This window comes from Idiotropiscis lumnitzeri, chromosome 8, assembly GCF_059441095.1.
Source record: "Idiotropiscis lumnitzeri isolate Australia: NSW breed Sydney's pygmy pipehorse chromosome 8, RoL_Ilum_1.0, whole genome shotgun sequence".
NCBI classification, from domain to species: Eukaryota; Metazoa; Chordata; class Actinopteri; order Syngnathiformes; family Syngnathidae; genus Idiotropiscis; species Idiotropiscis lumnitzeri.
The window spans coordinates 18,483,926-18,498,561 of NC_142398.1; the positions used below are offsets into that span (position 1 = coordinate 18,483,926).

General features: G+C 39.5%; 2 protein-coding genes and 1 long non-coding RNA gene across 5 annotated transcripts in view; 2 read left to right on the plus strand and 1 right to left on the minus strand.

Moving 5' to 3' along the window:
- Positions 1 to 987: 987 nt before the first annotated feature.
- LOC148332530 (uncharacterized) lies at positions 988 to 3,152 on the plus strand. The gene is made up of 4 exons (XR_015844629.1): positions 988 to 1,163; positions 1,865 to 1,960; positions 2,350 to 2,452; positions 3,007 to 3,152. It is a non-coding gene; the product is annotated as an uncharacterized LOC148332530 (long non-coding RNA).
- A 440-nt stretch (positions 3,153 to 3,592) lies between these two features.
- Positions 3,593 to 14,268, minus strand: dennd1c (DENN domain containing 1C). 3 transcript variants are annotated; one of them, XM_088302326.1, is made up of 22 exons: positions 14,139 to 14,268; positions 13,722 to 13,786; positions 12,132 to 12,175; positions 11,933 to 11,982; positions 10,783 to 10,902; positions 10,636 to 10,705; positions 10,478 to 10,558; positions 9,900 to 9,953; positions 9,702 to 9,812; positions 9,528 to 9,628; positions 9,421 to 9,466; positions 9,250 to 9,351; positions 8,184 to 8,309; positions 7,823 to 7,924; positions 7,495 to 7,582; positions 7,358 to 7,398; positions 7,215 to 7,268; positions 7,079 to 7,123; positions 6,874 to 6,963; positions 6,242 to 6,321; positions 4,988 to 5,192; positions 3,593 to 4,475 (listed from the first exon to the last, which is right to left on the minus strand). In XM_088302326.1, exons 1-22 carry the CDS (start codon positions 14,153 to 14,155, stop codon positions 3,933 to 3,935), a joined length of 2,235 nt encoding a protein of 744 aa, XP_088158452.1. In that variant the 5' UTR covers positions 14,156 to 14,268; the 3' UTR covers positions 3,593 to 3,932. The 3 variants fall into 3 exon arrangements, with proteins under 3 accessions (XP_088158452.1, XP_088158451.1, XP_088158453.1); XM_088302325.1 differs by having other exon boundaries at positions 6,874 to 6,981; positions 14,139 to 14,170; XM_088302327.1 differs by lacking the exon at positions 6,874 to 6,963.
- Positions 5,558 to 14,636, plus strand: part of LOC148332532 (glucagon receptor-like) — a 41,624-nt gene continuing 32,545 nt past the window's right edge. Inside the window, exons 1-3 of the mRNA XM_088302343.1 lie at positions 5,558 to 5,630; positions 6,993 to 7,044; positions 8,532 to 8,605. The gene's annotated coding sequence lies outside the window, so the exon portion shown is untranslated. The remainder of the gene's footprint in view (positions 5,631 to 6,992; positions 7,045 to 8,531; positions 8,606 to 14,636) is intronic.

A 14,636-nucleotide genomic window follows, 5' to 3' on the forward strand; every position in this document is an offset into this window, starting at 1 on the left:
TCACAGTAGATTGCTATTTTGTTTTTACTTTAATGGTATTTACTGATGTGCCTTTAAGTGGCACCAGTTATACATTATTTAAAGAATTCCCGACACATTAGCGAGCCGTGACAGCTCTTAAGGTGTGCTGCGGGGAATGATCAAATTTCACTTAATTGGTCAGGAAGTTATTTATTTTAACAAAATATACATTTGTCCTTCTGTCTATGCCGGCAACCTATAGTGACAGACAGACAAAACAAATAAATGAGCTTCTATTAGATGATAGAACGTATAGAATTGACATGTACATACACTTTTTGTGACATTTTCGTTTGGTAGTGTGCCGTGACATATTTCAAACTTAAACGGAGCTTTGGCTAAAAAAAAAGGTTAATTAATGCCCTAAAGCACTGTCACTCCGCAGTCTCAAGGTGGCAGCATGGAGCTACTGCAGTGCTAGTTTGGCCAGTTTCCTCCTATCAGCTGCTGACACCAGAGGGAAACCTCTCAGGAAGCGGTTTTGTACATTTTGATGATTTGATGAAGTAGCTGTAGAAACCATCAGTTTACTTCTTAATCTCATATAAATCGCAGACTATGCAGCTGCTATCCATTAATACTTACAAAGTAAGGATAGTGAGAGTCTTCAATGAACCTACAACCTTTTGGAATGTAGGAGGAAGCCAGAGAGTACTTGGACAAAATCCACCCAGGCACGGGGCGAACGTGCAGAAAACAGCTGAACAAATGTGGGGTGGGGGAAAGGGTAGATTTGTTGGTTTGTAAGTGCTTACGAGAATATTAAGTGCTGCAATGGGCAATGTTGCTAGATCCAACTCGATTATCAATTAAATGCTTGTAATTATTATTTGCTCCACCTCTTTTTTTAAAGACAGCTATTTTTTCACTCGTAATAATGGAAAAAACAAGTGCTTAAAACAAACAAACATATTTGTCTTATGTCCCACGAACCGAGAATGAGAGACGCTTCTGATTGGCCGGTGGGATCACATGACCGGCTTTATTTACATAATGACCGTCAGGTAGTGTTGTATCAAATAGTTTCGATTGTGCTGCGGGAACGTCGCTGTCCCGCTGGAACTTCTGTAGCTTCTTTAAAGTGGCACTTCCACAAACGACGAGCTCCTTTTCACCTGGACACCCTCCCGGCTTTTGGACAGGTAATTTTCTCTCCAGTAACGTCGTAGGTCTTAATGTTGTCTGCAGCTTTAGTTTTGGCGACCGCCGAGGGCTCTTCGGTTCCTCCTACTGCTCGTTGCGGCTCCCAGTCGTCAGCTGAGCGAACAGGTGGAGCAGGACGGGCTGCATTCCTTCCTCACCTGCAGAGCCGCATCTCGATCGACCAGTCAGCACTATTGAGCTGTTATTTTTCGGCCGAGCTTTTTTTTTGTTTTCCACCTTACATTTGAAAACAGATGCTTCCATCAAGCGGGGTTGCCGTCATTTCAGACGTAGGGGGCACAACTTGCTCAAGAGGAATCTAATTTTTATGTGCGAATTATCTTCTTCTCGGATTCAACTCTTATTCTCCGGAGTGGACAAGAGAACTGCATACGTCACCGTCACTATAACTAAATGGCAAATGTTCAGAAGAACGTCATTCACATATGATGTAGAAAAGCTTGACATTTGATATGTTGTTTTGTTAAATTAACACTCCAATGTAAACCTAAAGTGCAAGTGTAGGTATTGGGATTGGGACTACGTCGGAGACGGCAAGACTCATGAAGGTTTTGCCACTTCCTGTTGACTGAAAATGACATCAAATTGATCAATCAAATCAATAATATCGGTATAAATGCAGAAAATTAAATACCAGTCATTATCATCTGAATTAGTGGTGTTTTTATTTCTTTTTCAGATGCTGCATTATTAAAATTTTGCTGATGCTGGTTTGCTCCAATGTAAGGTTCAAGGCCACCCCAGACCTGAAAGCTTCTTTCCTTTCTTCTGGGAGGTACAATATTGTTTCGCAGTTTGTCATAATTACCCAAAGATATTTCTTGGAAAATCATGCTCTCGGCTGATGCGATGCTATGGTGTTAATATGTAACGAGTCATAAATGCTTAAAAAAATCACCCGTTTAAACGTGGAATTCTGTTGTTTTCTATGCTGAGACAATACCAATGTGAAGTCCAACATCGTTAATTTGTTCCAAATTTAAACAGTTGCCCCCCTCCCCCAAAATCCTTATGAATTATGCAGCCATTTTTTTAACAATATTTAAACATTCGTCATTCAGTTGTCATACCAGTTTTAATAGAAAATTGTATTGTGAAGATAAAATAATTATTGAAAAAAAATCCATTCATCTATGTATTTTCTATATGACTTGTTCTCATCAGGGTTGCTTGTGAGCTGGAGCCTCTCCCAGCTGACTTCAGGCACGAGGCGGGGTGTACCCTGGACTGGTCACAAGTCATTCACTGGGACAGATAAACCAGCATTGTATGTACTTGATATTTAATAATTGTAAAGTTTTGCATATATGCAGCCAGAACCTTTTAGGAAAAAAAGCTTTTGTGATTTTTCTGACTGATATTACTATTTCCATTTCATTTGCAAATTTCTTCTTAGTGTACAGAGACATTTACAGCAGGGATTTGCTTTTATGTTCCATTGTTTTATTCTGCTGTCTGCTCCCAAATAGCCTCACCTTATAAATAAACTGATACGTTTGTGTGTTTGACATAATGATGGGTAAATGAAGCTTCAAATCTGCTTCATGAACCAGTTGTAGTATTTTTGGACTCCTGTAGATGGCACTCTCTGTTCAACATTGGGCTGAAAGCACACTGACTTGCCATTTTTTTTAAACCCTTTATTTAAACCAACAGTGCCATCTAGAGGAGTCAAAAAAATACAACAACTGGTTCATGAAACATCTTGAAGCATCATTTTCCCATCACTAGTTTGACATGTCATCTGTGATGTTTTTTTGTTTTTGTTTTTGTTTTGTTTTTTACCCCTGTTCACAGCTGTCCATCACCATGAAAATGCAGGCCGCCTTCCCAACCTCGGTGTCGGCACTCGTCTCTACTGTGATTCTGCTCCTTGGCTTGACTCTGCTACTTCTGCTGTGCGTCATAAAGAAGAAGAGGAGAATGGAGGGAACCTACCGTCCCAGCGCAGAAGAGAGGAAACAGATCGGCCCAGCTGGATCTGAAAAGAATGGCCTGCCTTTCCCTTTGCCCAAAGAAGAACGCCTCATATGATCACACCATTTATCTCGGACCATCACCAATTTATCAGCCATTTGGATTAATACGCCCACTCACTTGTGGTGATTATCCATTCTTAAATCAAATCTTGTGACACACCCTACACGTTTTTTTTAAAATTCACTTTTTGGACTCAACAGACCATCAAATCCGTCACCACTTTTGCTGCATGAAAAAGGGAACACAAATTTAGCTCCATGCTTAAATCCAGAATACAAAGTTGTCCTCAATCAGCCACATGAGGGACTTGAACTGAACTTTGCTTTGTATTTGAACAGAGGTTTGTTGGTTTTTACTGCACTCTGCATTGTTTTGATATGCAGATGAATTATGTATTACACTCCTGAAGGATACTGATTGACACTGGTAACAATGATGCACTTTTATTCTGTTCACTTTTGTAAGTAAAAATAAAGAATATATGAACCCCATTGCTTACTTACGTTCTTAGGCATGATCCAAACTTTGTCAAAAGATAGATTGACATATAGTTTTTTTGGGGGGTGGGGCTTGAGCGGACCCAGTCAGCCAGTGTGGCTGCTCCATTGAGATTCAAACATCTTTTTGAGTTCTGACACCTTGACAGGAGTTGGGACTCCCTGCTCATGCTTGATGGTGCTCTTCGCGTCCGAATGGGTCAATGAATTATACGCCCGACATGTTTGTCTGTCAGTCCTGGCCAAGTTCTTTGATTTCTCCAGGAAGTCTTATCTGGACACATGATGCTCAAGGTCAACCTCTTGACTTTTCTCAACCAGTTTTGCTCTTTGCTCTTCTGTTGCATCCTCCTGTATTTCAACTGTTTTGTTTTTGTCACGTTGCTTGTCATTTGTTCGCAGAGTTGAACCATCTTCCGTCGTTTTCAACTCTTTGTCCTCATGTCGCTCAGCTGTTTCCTCCTCAGGACACTGTTTTAAAGTCACTTTCCTTTCTGGGTCATTCTTCCATTTTTCTGCCTCAAACTTTACTTCCGTTGAACTATTTTTGTTCTGGATTTCTACTCCATGGTCCATATTTATTGCCACCTTAATGTTCTCCTGTTGATCTCCAATGCCTCTTAGCATCTCTTCTTCTTCTCCCGCAAATGGTGATGCATCCATGTCAGTTTTGTTCGGGTCAAGGCTCAGCCAATCCGAGTTCTCAGTCAATGTTTGGATCTCCTCGGACTGTTCCGGATTCCAGCTGTGAAGGCTGCCACTGCCACGTGTGAACAGAGAGAGGCTCTCTTGGCTGGGATTGACTCCACCACGCTAAACACAATAGTAGTGAAATGAAATTTACACCGGGTACACCTGCACGACTGAATAAGACGGAGAGATAATGAGATCCAATATGAGTGCTTTGTCAAAAATTCCACTTCAAACTAAAAAATGTTTTCTGCAGACATGTGAATTTTTTCTGATCAAGATGAAAACCCCGAAAACGATATAACAGCCGTACTTAGGGGGGAAGTATATTACAATTTAACCACCTTTAAATTTGACACATTTGACATTAAAACATTGACAAGGGATATTTTTTGGGCTAAAAAAACTGATCAAAAAATGAATCTAGAAATCACAGACTGACTGTGAATAATTTAATATAATTATAAAGAAAGTTATATTTTCAGCTAAATGGGTATATTTGAAAAAAAAAAAAAAAACCCTCCTCAGCATTGACGTTTAGCACAGTAATAAATGAAATGAAGCATTATGATATAGTTCTTACTTATTCATTTCTACAGTGTGGCATTATGTATGTGTCCGTTTTATGTTCTCACCTTTGTAATATAGTCATGGCTGTCTGGTCCATAGAGATCCAGGCTGCGTGTGCCATATAGCAGGCCCCGGTCATGTGAGCTGCGAGTGCAGAGCGTGTCAAAGATCTCGCTTAGAAGATCCATTTCCTCGAGATCACACAGCGACTCCTCCTCTTCCTCCTTTTCAAGCTCAGAGTCAGGCTTGACCCCTTGCCCAGACATGGCCCTTGATACACAGGCCCGGACCAAACAAGAATTTAGACATCCAATTAATGTACAGGAAGTGAAAATGAGAGAAAGTGAGTCAAGTTGAAGTGAACTTCAAATCTATTGGGAGCGTGCCGGAGCAATTTTTGTTCATTCAGAAGAAATTTTGTGAGGTCAGAGTCACTGACCTTTGAGAGGGCCTAATGTCTTAGTGTAACTAACCATATTCATATTTTTGGAACTGCAGTCGTGATCTTATTAGATTTTATTTTCATTTGAAATTTGCATTTATAAGTTCTACTTCCGGTTTTAGCTATGAGCTTTTATTTTGAATGAAAACTTCCTGTTTAGTACAGTTCACACGTAAAACAATTAACAGAGTACGGCTGAGAGTTTCATTTGATCCCCAGAAAAAACTGACATTTCCTTTACTAGCACCCCTCCGAAGAGGCAAAAGGTGTGTAAAAGATGTATATAAGTATTTTATGTTTGTGAATATTGAGTGTTGAATGTGAAATTTGTTTGCTAATTGTTTGCGTGTGTTTTGAAATGTGTTTCAGCTCTTACGCGGTGATTAGGTTCGAAAGGTTACACGGTTATGGATAAATGTTGCTAAAAAAATAAACCACAAAATCATTAGTAAAGTCTCATCCTTGTTCGGAGGGCATGCTACACTTAGGCTCGCCTGTTTTATTTTACTTCATCCCAAAGGTGTTAGAATGATAGAATTAAAGTCAGGACAAAGCAAAACGACGTCCAGCAAAAGTTGGTAAGCTAAATGGTGAACGAATTGATAAATGGGACACGGGTCTTGATACTTGTCCACAGGTAGTGATGGGAAAATGAAGCTTTATATTTGCCTCATGAACCAGTTATTGTATTTTTGAGTCCTCTCGATGGCACTGTTGGTTTTAATGAAGGGTTTAAAAAATGACAAGCCAATGTGATTTCAGCGCAATGTTGAACAGAGAGTGCCATCTACAGGAGTCCAAAAATACTGCAACTGGTTCATGAACCAGATTTGAAGCTTCATTTACCCATCACTATCCACAGGTTTATGTCTCCTACCCGTTCCATGCTTCTGCAGCTGCCTCGATGCCCTGGCCTCGGTTGACACCAAGTTTGGAACTGGGCCGACGAGGACGTGACTAATCACCAGCACCAAACAAAAACGAAACAGAATGACAGACAAGTAGCAACAACAATGTGAAGACAACACAAAAAGAGTGCAAGATAAATTAGTTGAAGGCACTGGATGTGAAGCTTTATTTTTCTCACACATATGTAAAGCCGTGTGAGCATTTATTCTATATCTCTGATATTCACCTTAAGATCCGTTTACTAGTTCACTCTTTGTCCACACTAGTAAGACAATCCATCACAGTCATAGAATGATGCATCAGTAGAGGGGTTAGGAGGGTTAGGGTTAGGGTTGGGGGTTAGGGTTAGGGTTAGAACAACTATTTCTTACTGGTAACGTTTGATCATCTATTTAATTGTTTACTTGTAGAGGTCCACTACTAAAGTTTTGGAAAAAGTCAGGCCCGGTCGTCCCATACTAGTGTGCCCTAGTAATTCTACTAGTGTCTTACAATTGAGGAAAAAGAGAATACCACTACAAGATGGACAAAATATTTCAAACAAATGCTCAAACAGCTTTCCTTTAACGGCGGAGATGTCCGTAATGTTTTAATTGTTACCATTCCAAAGTGTTGTGTGATTGGCAGACGGTTCTGCAGACAGTCAGTCTGAGCACAATGGTGTGACAATGATCCGCCTCTCTGAAAGACCTGTGTTTGACCGAAGGCCTGCTTTACAGGTACACATATATTCACACTTGGTGGTGGAGACCCAAATGTATCACATCATATGTAAGTATTGCTGCAACCATAACACTTAGCTCACCTTAGGTTTCAAAGTGCTTTTCAAACCGGATTTTTTGTCTTTTGCCTGGTAAAGATAAAAAGCATTATTGCATATAAACATTAGTTCAAGTCCAGCAGACGCTACTCTCGCTTAACACTCCTCATCTTACACTCACCCGTATGTGATTTTTTTTGGACTTCATGTTGAGGATCAGCGCTTCTCCACCTCTCTGTCAAAAAAGCAACGGCATCCTGAATTATGCAACAATATGGGAAAATACTTTTTTTACTAGTACTAACTTACTAACTCATAACTTACCTTTAAATTACCAACTAGGTGTAGGTAAGATTTACTCTTTCCTAAAACAAACAAACGAGCAAAAAAAGGCCAATAAGGAGATATGTGACAGATTCTTCCATCCACAATCTCTCCACACCCCAACACACCGTACATACCTGTTGTTTCACACTCAAGGATTTCCTCTTCAAAGAGGTCTTGAGGGACTTTCCCTGTGTTCAGAATATCCAGGCGTCCATCAATAAACTGAAAATATTTCACACTTTAGCCCATGGATGACTATTTCTTCCAATCAGATTCATATGCTGACTAAATAAATTTAACAAAACCACACAAGTCACAAATGTATAATGGTCTTGCAGTGTGCAATTATTTTGTACGTGAAGATTCCCCCCAGGTTTTCAATGAGTATATACCGTACAGTACACGTTTACAATTTTTGTCCAGTAGAGAGCAGTAGACGCTTGGAGAAGCCATGTTCTGTACCTGTTTGAAAAACTGTAAATGAATGGCACTTTGTAGAAAGCGCCTCATACTGGCTGATTTGTGATCTAGAAACAGATCATTACTGAAGCATATACCACCCTCCTGCAAAATTACAGAAAATATTACAATCAATATTTATATATATTAATAATACGATATAATACAACTTTATTTATAGTATAGCGCATTTCACAACAGCTGGAGCTGTAACAAAGCGCTTTCCGTATGATGTGATATAAATTAGCGGGTAATTAGAATACATAATAATAGTAATAATGCAGGCAAATATGCAACAGAATAATACTAATTTGCCCTGAGGGATTTATCTTTTTTTTTTTTTTTTTAAATAAAAACACCGCACCTGATGGTTCTGCAGAGCATCTTTGTATCCTCCAAACAGGACAGACTGGGCCTTGAGAAAGGCCCGCGAGACCCCACAACCAGCAGAAACTACCTGGCGCTTCAAACATACTTTCAGGGCAGACATCTGGGGATAGATATATCGTACAATTACAAGTCAAGTTCATGTTAGGTGGCAGTCAGTAAACATGTCACCAACTGTAATGCTTCTAATTAAACCCAAATAAATCTACTTTTTCCTCCCGTCCTGATATTCTTTTTTCTTTCTAGGAGAACCCTTACGATTTTGTGTCTGTTGTGTGGAACTGTTGGAACTGTTCTTAATTCCCTATATTTTGTCTTTCTTCAGATTCAGCTGAAGAAAAAGAGCTTCCACCACAAATACTTTCCATGGTTGACGTTTTTTGCTCATAATTCCAAAAGGTATGTTTAGCAAAAAAAAAAAAAAAAACAACACCAATTGCCAAAATAACACCATATCACCAGTGAAGCATGATGGTGGCTACATCATGCTTCCAAATAGTAGTCAGTAAAACACTCTTGCTTTTGCCAGGGAAGCAAAAAAAAAATTTCTGGGAACTCCTGCTCAAACAAAACTTTTGGGGGGTTAATCAGAGGCACTTTAAATAGTGGCATCTGTGTGTTGACTCTCATTTAAATTCAAATAGTACTGATTAATTCTGGCCACAGTCGCATTCTTATTATACAACAGTGTGCACACTTGTGCAACCACACCAGCACAATTGTTTATTTTTAATTCCGCTTTTGAGAATACTTTATTTTATTTTTCAATTGAATTGTCCAAGTTAGGTCACATTAAGGTGGAAAAAGTTTTCAAATTATTTCGTTGAACTTGTTTTCTTCCCCCCCCCCCCCCCCCACACACATACATAGCGTTTGAACAGGGGTGTGTAGACATATCCACACATATTCACTCTAGATTGACCGATACTTAAGTATGACTATAAACATCAATAAATAGGTATTTTCAATACCAGTGTACTTGCACTCCCTTCCAACAGAATTGGAACGCGGACGACAATTCACACACACAAAGGCTCTATTACCACATCTGAAGGTATCTTCTTCAGATCATTGAAGGGCGTCTCCAGTATGTTTGTATCCACATTCAAAATGACAACTTCTTCCAAGCCTCGACTCCTCACCTTCTGCCAAACTCACACTGTTATTAAATGGGGGTGCTTATAAATGTGCTAAAAATTCACACAATTTCTTACCTCGTATAGACTGCTGTGAACCCCAATAAGGTACGGCATAGGAGCACTGTAACAGGTCATACCAGATGTGATGCATTGAAATGCAGATGACAGACTGGCAGGCTTACCAGCAATAGTCCAGAAGGTGAGGTGGCAGGACTGGGATGAAGATGTGTTGCCAGTGCATTGGATATAACAGAGCCCCAAGTGCGTGTACGCAAGACGTCAACTACAAACAACACAGTTACTTAATATGTGTGTGTGTAAAGATGGTATAAAATGTAATGCAAAACAATACATACAGTACTGAGTTTGCAAGCAAATATGAGGATGCGTCTCTCAAACAACATGCTGGCGTAGAGTTGCAGAAGGTTCGTCACATCTACTGCCACTACCAGCTCTGTCAAGTTCCTCTGGGATACACACACGGACACATGTGAACACAGCAGAGTTGCTAGCGAGTCAAACTCGGGATGCGACGTTTGAATCAAATTACTCACATTTTCAGGAATAGATGGCAGACCTCTCGGATCAGGTGCAATGAAGCATGGAACCTTATCAGAGGGATTCAACATTATAATTTTTGAGAAATTATAACACTAGCTAACAGAAAATGTTAATCAGAGTGTCCTTAAAGGTATTTTTCAGATGGATTTAAAAAGCCTTTCCTTTTTATAAATTTTCAGAATAGAATCCACTTGTTGCTGAACCCTAACCCTTATTAATAATTTCATGAATATTATTTTATATACCCTTTTATTATTGTTATCTTTTTTATCATTATTATTATTATATCATTATTAGTAGTAGTAGTAGTATGAAAAGGTGATGTATTGGAATTTTTTTTTTTATAATAACAAATTTTGATTGATTGCTGGAAAAAGCGTCTGAAAACGTTCAACCCCATCTTATGGTTCGAACATATAAAGCCAGAACAAAAACTCTCCGCTATTATTGTAGGTGAGGTCATAAACTGTTCCTGGACTCACTACCTTTTGTCACTTTGGTTGTCTAAATGGCAGGGCATATACAATTAGCAAATATTTATTGATACTGTTTATAAATTTGAAAGATTTACCATTTGCAGTGTGATAGATCCATTTGCCTGTGGTATGGGTTGCTTGTAGAGTGCAGAGAGCATCACTTTCATGTCATTGGTCTGTTGAGCAAATGAAACTGTTCAGTGTAAACATGTTTTTTTGGAACACATTAGACTTGACTTCATTCCAAACTCACCTGGCCGTTAATGATGCAGTCGGCTAGGGTATTAAGAAATTTATAAAAGACCTCAAACCAGGGAAGGTAACTGTGGAAACAGTCATCGTGATATACTCTATGGAGTGATTTTACTTGGCATGAGCATTTGGCCTGACATGTTCATACCTGAGGATGCAAAGGCACATCTGAGCACGGCCAGTGAGGCGGCAGAAGCCAAAGCGTTGGTATCCATCAATATCAGTCAGGACAAAAGTAAAGTGCTGCACAGCCACTTCTTTCCTCACCCTGAATAAAACATGTTGGAAAGAGAGTGCAGTCAAGTCCAAGTTTAAAATGTTGGCAAAAAAAAAAAATGCAGACAATTTTTTTGCCTTATCAGATTCTGATAAGATGCAGCTTCTGCTTTTGTTGTGCTATTAGACAAGAACAGGGTAGTGGATGACAACGGAGTGCGGGACATAGGCCACAAAAAAGTAACAGTTACCACTTCTGTGTACCAAAGACATTCACACTCAACCAAAAACCTCTCACCTCAGCAAAAAAAAACAAAAAACACACACACTCATGAAAAAAAAAATCCCTCTCACACACACCCAAAAAACCTCACGCCCACTAAAAAAACTCACACAAATAGTACTAATTTCCCACTGATTTATATGACACCGTTATGGAAAGCGCTTTGTTGCAGCTCCAGTTGTTGTGAAAAGTGCTGTATAAATAAAGTTGTATTGTATTGTAAATAACATTTTCACTCACTCCGAGAGATTTCGCGGGAAAACTATAAAACCTTACATGCTCCAAGAAACAATCACACGCTTGTTAAAAAAAAAAATGGAACTCTCCCAACTTTCTCGGAGACTAATGATAAAACGTTCACTCACATAAAAAAAAAAACAACAACTTTCAAATACACCCAAAAAAAACCTCATTTGGAAAAACTCACACCCATACACACACTCACATTTTAACTCAAAGCAAGGTGGTTTTTAGTGACTAAGAACTTTTTGGATGTGTTTTTCATTCCTTTTATTTTCTGAGTGAGAGTTTTTTTTTGTTGTCATATGGGAAAGTTTGGGGGTTTTAGTGAGAATTTCTGAGTTGTCCAGAGTTTCGGCAGTGAGGATTTTTTTCTTGGTGGCTATGAGAGTTTCTATGCCATTTGTTAACTGTAAATGTTATAAACAGCACCTCATATTGTGAGGCCACACAAAACAACAAAAGGCAGCCCTGCTACCAGCCAATAAAAACACCCAAAAAAGAAATTTAAACAGTTACAAGGCTCGCCGTTAGGCTGAAGTAATGATGGAAAACTCACCTTTCTATGTTGTATGGAAAGCAAAATCTGGATAATGTTTGAGAAGACTCCTACAAAGCAGATTATTATTATTATTTTGTTTTTTTTTTAATTCAGATTATTATTTTTGTGTGATAGATACAATATGTCATTCAAAGTTGACCGTAGATGGATGCATGTAGCGCATTATGTCATGCTAGTGGATGCAAAAAATGTGTACCTCATCTCTGAAGTTGTCTGGAAACTGAAAACGTACAACTGGATCTGTAGCACACAAATACATACCTTTACATTACTGTAGTACTTCCCAACTATGATCGAGCCAAGTCACCCATTTCACTTTAAAATGGTAAATGGAGGGCATGTTTACAGTATAGCGCTTTATCTAAATCTTACGATGCCACAAAAGAAACAACCATGCATGACGAGACGCTAACAGGTTTCATAATTCATACTTCTTTAAAAAAAAACTCATTAACTGGCTAATTTCCTATTCACATCCGCTTACCGTAATTTCCAGACTACAAAATTCTAGTGATGGGTAAATGAAGCTTCAAATGTGCTTCATGAACCAGTTGTGGTATTTTTGGCCTCCTGTAGATGGCACTCTTTGTTCAACATTGGGCTGACTTCCCAGTTTTTTTAAAACCCTTTATTTAAACCACCAAAGCCATCTCGAGGACTCAAAAATACAATAAGCGGTTCATGAGGCAAATTTGAAGCTTCATTTTCCCATTGCTACAAAATGCAAAAAGAGGATATACTGGTCTCTTGTGCCTTCTGTCATATCAGAGCATTTAATTGTTCTGCCCGTCACTCTATGTCACTGGCATCAATAGATTAATCGTCACGCATACGCATGTCATTAAGAAATAAAAAAATTCTGAAATATTAACTGAAATTTAATGATTTCCCATGACACCTACAGGAACTGTTAGCGGTTTAGGAAATGGATGGATGGATAGTTTCATGAAAGGTAAATCTAGTCGCGATTGGAGCCTCATAGCAATTGTAGATTGACTGTGTTTACCGCCTCTTTTGTATTTTCAAAACCGTGACAACTTTAATAAACGGAAGACGGAACATCCATCCATCTTAAGTACCACTTCTCCTCTCAAGGGTCGCGGGGGGTGCTGGAACCTATCCCAGCTATCTTCGGGCAGTAGGCGGGGGACACCCTGAACTGGTTGTCAGCCAATCGCAGGGCACACAGAGACAAACAACCATTTGCGCTCACAAACACACCTAGGGACAATTTAGCGCATCCAATCAACTTGCCAAGCATGTTTTTGGAATGTGGGAGGAAAGCGGAGTACCCGGAGGAAACCCACGCAGGCACGGGGTGAACATGCAAACTCCACACAGGAAGGCCAGAGTCGGAATCGAACCCACAACCTCTGCACTGTGAGGCCGACGTGCCGCGTAGATAGAATATTGTAAATAAATATTGAATGTTAAAAAAAAAGGAAAAAAGAATTGAGGGTCATGTGATCATGTTGCTTTCTGGTTCAAAGCAACAGGACAAGCGGTGTGGTTTTCAAACCACAGAACAGGAAATACCCATTGTTACAGATTGTGTTTGTATCATCTATTTCAGGCGGTTGTTCTGCTTAAATGGCATTGCTTTACTTTTACCAGGATGTATGTAGTCACCGTCTTCTCGAGAACGAGTGCTACCATCAACAGAATGTTTATCAGAAGAACAGTTTCTGGGGTTGTACAGTTCCGCGAGTAAATGTGTGAGTATTTTGGATGAAGTTGTGCTGATACACTTGCAAGCCTTGTTGCAAGGTAACGAAAAGGGACTCACCTTTGTCTCTGGCTCTCGGACGTGTTGCCTCGAAGTATATGTTGAACGCCCGCTCAGGATTTTGTCTGTGAAAATAAAGACCAGACGAGAACCCGTCACACAAAATATGGCCTCATAAAGACAATCTTGATAGCAGAATGTCAAGCAATTTTAATCTGTCAAGTGGACTACATGAAATATTTACAGTTGGTTTGAATGGAATTGCCATGCAAACACTCAAATGGTTTATGTCTGTGAGAAACATTCAGTTTTCCTTTCTGTTATAATTTGAAAGTTCGGGTCACTTAGTGAGTGTAATGTGCACAGTGCAGGAAATGTTCAGATATGAGAGGAAGTAACAAAAAAAAAAAAACATGGACAGAAGCTTTCACATCATGATTTGGAGGGTGGAAGATGATGGTGACGTGATTAACGTACCTGACTCTAGAACCCATGCTGTCTGAATGCCTCTGCGTCCATGTGTCGGAACAGCGCCGGCGTGATCTCTGTTGTCGTTCAGGAAGACGAGAGAGAAGTAGCGGCCGTCTGCACCATCAGCGCTGTCTGCGCGTGACTGAACACTTCCTGCTTCATCTCAGTCTTGTGTCATCATGTGTGCATGAGCATATGACACCATGCCACAAATTCAAAACTTTGATAGTCACTTCACCGACAAATTGAAGTTGTTCATGATGCTCTGACTATTGACGTAGATAAACCTGCGCAATAATGCACTTGAGAGATGTGTTATAAATTGTCATTTATTACCGTATTTTCCGCACGATAAGCAGCTACTTTTTTCCACGATTTTGAACCGTGCGGTTAAAACACCGATGCGGCTTTTCTGTGGATTTTCTTTTACCGGGAGGGGTGCTCTATAATTCAGGAAATACGCTAAATAAATCTTGATTTTTTTTTAAATAATTTCTCTTGGGT